General features: G+C 36.4%; 1 protein-coding gene across 1 annotated transcript in view; it reads right to left on the bottom strand.

Moving 5' to 3' along the window:
• NR5A2 (nuclear receptor subfamily 5 group A member 2) overlaps positions 1 to 7,268 on the bottom strand; it is an 82,678-nt gene that overhangs the window by 20,648 nt on the left and 54,762 nt on the right. Inside the window, exon 7 of the mRNA XM_015869514.2 lies at positions 3,145 to 3,292. Coding sequence (XP_015725000.1) covers positions 3,145 to 3,292 — 148 coding nt within the window. The remainder of the gene's footprint in view (positions 1 to 3,144; positions 3,293 to 7,268) is intronic.

Here is a 7,268-nt window from a genome sequence, read left to right on the forward strand (position 1 = left end):
GGTAAAAAAGTGAACAGTGGCTGATATCAGGTTAACTGACCAGTTTGTAATGCTACTGGATTGTGAACTGAAAAGAGATTTGTTACCTCAGAAGATGATAACAAGTAACCTGTATTATAGGCAGGTGTTTGGTTCACAAATTAATTTTAAAAAATAATAATCATTTAAATCAAATTGAGTGGTTGAAAAGTTGATCTGAACTTTATTTTGTGATAAGAAGAAAATGAAAGAAACATTGAGACAGATTTTCATTCTGGTAAAATCAGTGAGAAATTCTATTTGACTTTAGTGAAGCCAAGATGTGAATCACTGCAATCTATTTCTTCCCCAGTATTAGAGAATTCAACACTTAAATAATTAGAACGAATGGAATAAAATAGAATAAATTTCTAATTCTGTCAGAATAGGAGTTTCCAAACTGCTGTCAGATTCATTAATGATAATTCAGAGATAAACTGATTCAGTTGCTTTTCCTGTCTGCAATGTATGTTGATATAAACTAACAATTTTTAGACCTACCTTTTTGATGATGTGTACTGTGGACTATACAGCTATATGCTGTAGAAAAATTACTTGTATTACTCTGGGATTAGGGTAGAGAATTATTGACAATTTGGCTTGCTTTTAGAAAGCCAGTTATGTTAATTCCTATACACTAGGAAATTTGATGAAGACTTACAGACCTATCTGAAAATCAGCTTTCTCAGATATGCCCTTTCTGTTTTTTGGATGTGAATTAAGAAATTTAAAGCCTGCAGAGCAAATGTGGAAAGTAGGTTTAACACCCAAGTCTCTCAAAGATTCCTTTTTTCTAGTTCTTCACTGTGTGCCTGCTCAATGTTTCCATCAATTGTACAATGGCTACTGTTGATTCTCCTTCCTTGAAAGAAGCCTCTCAAATGCAATTAAGAGGTAAAAAATAAGAAATAAATAATATGAATTTTGAATATTATTTTACCGTTAGTTTACTACTGAAATGTTAAGGAAAAAGAAAAGAGAGAGAATATTATTTGCCCTCAAGGAGAAATTGCTGTCCTCTGGGGATACAGACAATATGATATAGTCAGGAATAACAAACAGCTTTACAAGGCAGCCTTGTAATTGTGGTTATAAAAAACCAAACAGTTTCTTTTTAATAAATGAATGTTGTGGATTATTGAGTTTGTGCTACCACAGAAGCAATAGTATAAGACTTTACTGGTTTGGTGAACACTACTGAGGGGCCGTCCTTAGAAATGAGAAAGGTTAGTATGTCTTGATATGCTTCTTATTCCATTAAATGTTACAGAGTCAGATTTTCAATGTAAGTCAGCTCAGGTTTTTGAAATATTGTTTTGATTAAAAATGTATTTTCAGCATTAAGTTCAGTTTTCTGTTGAGATGCCTTAAGAGACAAAGATATGCAAGAAATGCATCTCAGTATTTAGATACAATAATTGTTCCCAATTATTTCCACAAAATTTGCTGTTTAGCTAGTTTTTACAACTCTGCTGAATGCTTACCAGCACTGATAGGTACTTTAATGTCTTAAAAAGCCTGACTCACTCAACTTCAGCCAGACAGTTCATTCATACTTTTGGGCACAAACTTAGGTAGTTACCTGGAAAAGGTATCTATGTTTTTTGCTTCAGTGTTATCATTGTTCTCTACAAATAAATGCCTTAGTTCTTTGGGTCACGGGGCATCATCATTGTGTTTTACTATTTACAGAATAACATTTTGCTTTGACTTTTAACAAAATGAGTTTTGCAAAGCGCTAAATAGTGAGTTAATAGTTGGAAAGGTGCTGACCCTTTCTTTGCTACATCATTTCTATAAAGAAGTAATATGACTACAAGGCTCCCATTAGCAGGAGAACTAGTTCTCTTTATAGCAGCATAAATGAGAGAAAAAATGCTATTTGTGTTTTGAGAGAGCTTCATCTTAGCTTTCCATAGCAGATTCAAACACTATAAATACCGCATGGATGGACATATTTCAGAGAGTAATTGAATCTTCTCAGCATATGCAAAATTGTCTTACTCCTCTTGGTTTATCTGCAGTTGTATTATAATAATTTGTAGAATTTTATTCCTTTAGAGAATCTTTTTAAAAAAAAAGGATAATTAAAGGAAAAGATCATTAAATATCAGCACTGCTGATATTCCTTTCATTGTTGTGCTTGGCTCAACTCTTTGCTCTCTTTGTAGACAAACAACTTCTGAGTAAAACCATAATTTTGGCTATGGAGAAATTGCTGGATCTGACCTTATTTATGTTTTTAAGTCTCTCCTTTCAACTGCCTGCCAGTAAATAAGAAATTCACTTAGCTAAAGTTTATTTAGACCAGTTCTATTGAGTCAACAATGTGCAAACCTGAAACAGAAGACAGGCAGAAAAAATCTGTTCCTATGAAGTCAATAGGAATCCATCTCCCTAAGCCCTTTTTTTATTCCTGGCACTGGTAATTTTTCTTGACTGATTCATTGAAGGGCACTGGTTTAACTAATTTGTCTTGCATAGGTATCTTTCAACTGTGTCCCCTCTGCTAGTGCAAAACAATCTTCCCTTTAAAGGTTATTTCCTACTTAGATTTGTCACAAAGCTATTATCATTAATCTGCACTTCAGGAGTTCCTTTCACTTTTTGAAGACCACGAGTTACATTCCTGATTTATGTGTTACTGTATGACAACCATATGCAAACAAGACTGTTTATACTTACCAGAAGTTCCTTTAAAAAAAAAAAAAAAAAAATATTTTAACCATATCTCCAAATCATCTGCTTTACATAAACATATTCAATATTATAAAAATATACCAATCTGTATTTTCCTCTGTGCTCTGGAACTTATAATTGAATGTTATCTTTGTTCAGGAATATTCAGAAAGTAAATAGAGTAAGCTTGTAATACTCTACTAAATTCTATAGGTTTTAGGAACCACTTCAAAACCCACTTTTAATCTTTCCATTTAATTGTCCTGCAAGTGATTATTTAAAAATGATCACCTGTTTACTGTGGATCTCATAAGATATATTTTAAAATCATATTTGTTTTTCAGGAAACAATAACAAAAGCAAAATATATTTAGCAGTTTTAGGAAAAAAGAAACAACACAACAGTAGTAAGGAATAATGTAAGCATAAAAAGTAGGATTTACCTACCTAAACTAAACAGCACCAGGAATTTGAGACATACAAAGTCTCGTAGATCAAACTGCAGGGAACGAAGCTTTGCTACTAGTTCTTGTGCATGGCTCATAAGGTTGTTGAGGGTGGCTCCAGCTTGTGACGCTATTACGGAATAATCTACCTGTGAAAGAGAAGTATATTTCTGTCTGACATCTGTCTGTGCCCACAGAACAACTTTAGAGTATTTCAAGCAATCACATGTATCTAGGATACTCCTAGATGAAACAATACTCTAAATTTAATGATGTTATCAAGTCAGGATGATTTCATATACAAACCCATTTTAGCACAACGGTATATATTGGAGTTATTATTAAACCATATATCTTAATGGTATGTCACACCTCTGAATGTTGGTTTGTCTGTATTAGCTTGTGTTAGAAGCTTTATATCTGAATACTGCTTATGACACTGGGAACTATGTCCCTTATTAATTTGTGTCTCTTGTTCTCATTGCAACTGTATGATCTTGCGGAGAGAGACTGATATAGTTGGGCTTTGCGCCCACACCAGGCATATTAGTCCTGAGGGATACAGAGGTATTCATGGGAAACAATCTGGTGCCCATAACTTGGCCAGAAACATCTATTCAAGCCCAGAAATGTCGGTGTATTCCCACAGGAAGTGGAGGTATTGTGAGGGTAGTTTCTGTTCTCTTTAGCTACACAAAATCCTGGCACTCTCTGGAGCTGGCTCCAAGGGACGTGTTCTAGCAGAACCTTTTCTGCTATGGGAGGAGGATTGGGCAGGTGCGTGGCACAGGCCAATTGCACCGACACTGTTCTGGGCAGCCACTGTGGCACATGAAGCCCCTTGATCTGCAGCACAATAAGGAGTGTGACTGCAGGGGAGGTCTGCTGCCCTTGTCATACTGCCCTTTCCTTCTTGGAGAGACTGGCCTCTCCACAAGCTGTCCTAAATGGCTCTTGTGTGTAGAGAACCAACAGAAAGCTGCAGTGAATGCTCTGTATTTTTAAAAGGGCAATGTCTATAAGCCAAGGGTCCTTAAAGCACTTCCTATCTGTTATACTCAGTTGCAGTTCTTGAAATCAGTCAACCTCACCACTGTGCATGCTAAAACATTTTTATGGAAATGCTAGTGTCATTAAGGGGATGCACAAATAGCTGCACCAGCCACTGCTGCTGTGAGGATGGTCTCTGCTAACTTCTGTGGACTTTGTCATGGGATGATGAAAGCTGAGACATACTCCTGCCCTGTGGCCTCAGGGAATGCTATGATCTAGAGACAAAACATAGGGGCTGTGATGCACTAGGTGTTTTCAAAATTCTTTTCTTGCCTGGCTGTTCTCGTATTTGCAGAGCTTTAGTCTCTTAGGGGCCTCCACAGCAACAGGGGAATTGACAGCCATACTTCATACAACCACACATTGGTGTAGCCCAGATTTAAACTAAGGCAAAGCCCAATGGTAAGTGCACGCTTTGTGTTAGCAGTGTGTTTAAAGATGTCAGTGCAGTAATCCAGTCTTTAAGGTCTCTCATAATAAGGTACTTAATAAAGAAGGACCAGGTAACACTGAAGGAAAAAGAAAAGTACTGAAAATTTTGTTTTTCCAGGCACTGATCCCTTAGGATTTATATTTTCTAAATAACTGTTACTGAAACATGTTTTTTTCTTTATTTTAAAAGTGTTAAATTGATTTTGCTCAATCATAAACAGCTGTAAAGCAAGAAGAAACTCTAGGACTTAAGCCTGTCAAAATTTCAGCCAGGAAAGATAAGATAGATGATTGAAAAGGACTAAAACTAACCTCTCCTAGAGATGACCTTTATGTAATCAATAGGTTACAGACTTTAATAAGACATTTTATTTATATATACTCAGTGCTCCAGAGACATTGATTGGAAGCAACAGTACAAGAAAAATGAAGTTACACTTTTGGCATGAATGTTAAAAATAGCACTGGAGAGCATTTAGAGTCGTGCTTATGTTTCAGTGAAGTCAATGGATTATGCTTAAATATCCTATGAGATTGTTTTTATTGCTGTCTTTTATACTTGGGAACACTGAAGTGGTGACATTAAATTGTTTTTTCAGAACCAAAGAAATCTGTGACTAACCTAGGATCCAGTCTTTGTAACTTCCAGACAAACTGTCTTTCAAAATCTGCTTTCCACTTTGTCTGTTCTCTCTCTCTCTCTCTCCCTCCACCCCCCCTCCACATACATAAATGTATTTCTTTATATATAAGGATATATGTTTACTTAATTAGTAATTAAAAAGTAGTAACATGCCCAAATACTTTATAGAACAGTTTAATATGGTGATATGATTCAACTACTTCCTATTGAGAAACTGGTCACATACAAATATCAACTCATTCTCAACTTAATTTCCATTTTGTAATGTTAATGCTTTGTTAAGTGGAGGAAGAAAGCTCAAAATCCCTCACTGAGGTTCCAGTTTGAGGGGGAAATATGCCTTTCAATTCATAATAAGAAGTTAAGATGTCTGGATGTCAAGAATATCAGTGGCTTTAGTGCTGCAATTATGCCGTAATGGAAAAGCCCAGTAGATGTCTGGATCTCCCACCATCCCTCTACTGGAGAGCTCTCACGCAACCTGCTACTCTTTCAGGTGCATTTAATATTTGCAACACCAGCAAATTTGTCTGGGAGGCAAGTCCTCATCTGCCACTCACCATGAGCTGGCTGTATTAAATTTTTATATTTATTGACATTTCATTACCATAATTGACTGCAGTTGGTTCTCTAGTAGAAGGCACAGGGCTGCCTCCTAAGCAGGAGAATTGGTCCCTTGAGTAGGATTTGCAATTAAAAACAATGCAGGATGGATTTTTTTTTTATTGTGTAAATATGATGAGTTGAATTTTCGACTTTAACTAGAGAATACTGGGTGTGCAGGAGGCTTTTTTCAAGAGTGAGCAAAATTATAAGTCAGTGGAAAGACGACCCCCAAAGGTGTCAATCAGCTTATACAAAATCAACTGTGCATGAAAAAGCCTCAGTTAATGTCTTTTTGGAAAAAATTGGCCACATTAAATAGTATACTGTCCTGCTTGTTTGGTTCTGTATGCAGAAACTGATAGTAAAAGGTGTTTTAATACTTTCACCTTTCAGTTCATGATAAAACATGCTTTTAAAAGACAAAAATTAAAAGAGTATTGTTTTTGAGCTTACTTGCACAGTGACATATTAATATTTACTTATCGCTGTATGGCAAATTCCATTTGGTAAAATCAAATCAACAAATGGCTTCCCCATTATTAGTACTGCGTAGTTTAGTTGATTTTGGTGACAAGTTAACTGGCATTCTTGAAAACAGAGGTTTCAGTGATGCTTTCATATCACTTAATTTAGAAATAAAGCAGTAGGCATAAAGTTCTGGCTGCACAGATGACTGGAGGTGTAAATTCCTCATGTACCAGTACTCAGTGCTATCTTGCATGATGAATATAGAAATGATAAAGAAGTAATGATAGAGATTTGACTGGGTTAGCTCAGTACAAAAGCAGTGCCAACAGAACAGCCCTGTATGATGATTTATGCTACTACCTGTTCTTGCCATTCTGGTACTTACACTTAATTGTGTAGGGTTAGTGTGGGTATCACTGTATGTGCTATACTACAGGCTGTGCTGTAGTACCGTTTGCTAACTGATGTGCTTAAATCTAAAATTAGGTACTAGAAACTTCCACTCTGCTGCCATCTAACTTTGTGCTTAATGTCCTCACCGGTCTGCCTCCCACCTGGAGAGTCAAACTGGCTTTACGTATGGCCAAGACTGCTGCTGTCATGACAGTAGAAAATAACTGTGCATCCAGCATGAGCTGTGGCTCTTTTAAGATCTATGGACTAGATTACCTAAGGTATCAAAAATGCCAGACTGGGAATTTTTCAGCAGTCAACTGAGATGTCGGAAGTCCAGGGTCAAATCTCTAGTCCAAAGACAGCATGAAATGTATTAGACTGTATCCTAGCAGCTGGGACATCTGTTGAAAGTCCGAAATATGAAGTGGCCTCAGGTAAACCTCACACATCTTGTAGATGCGTTCTGATCAAGAATATTGGGCAGAAATCTGTGTAAGAACTTCCAGTTTTGTACTCCATGTAAAAAA

The sequence above is a fragment of the Coturnix japonica genome, chromosome 8 (genome assembly GCF_001577835.2).
Source record: "Coturnix japonica isolate 7356 chromosome 8, Coturnix japonica 2.1, whole genome shotgun sequence".
Lineage (NCBI taxonomy): Eukaryota > Metazoa > Chordata > Aves > Galliformes > Phasianidae > Coturnix > Coturnix japonica.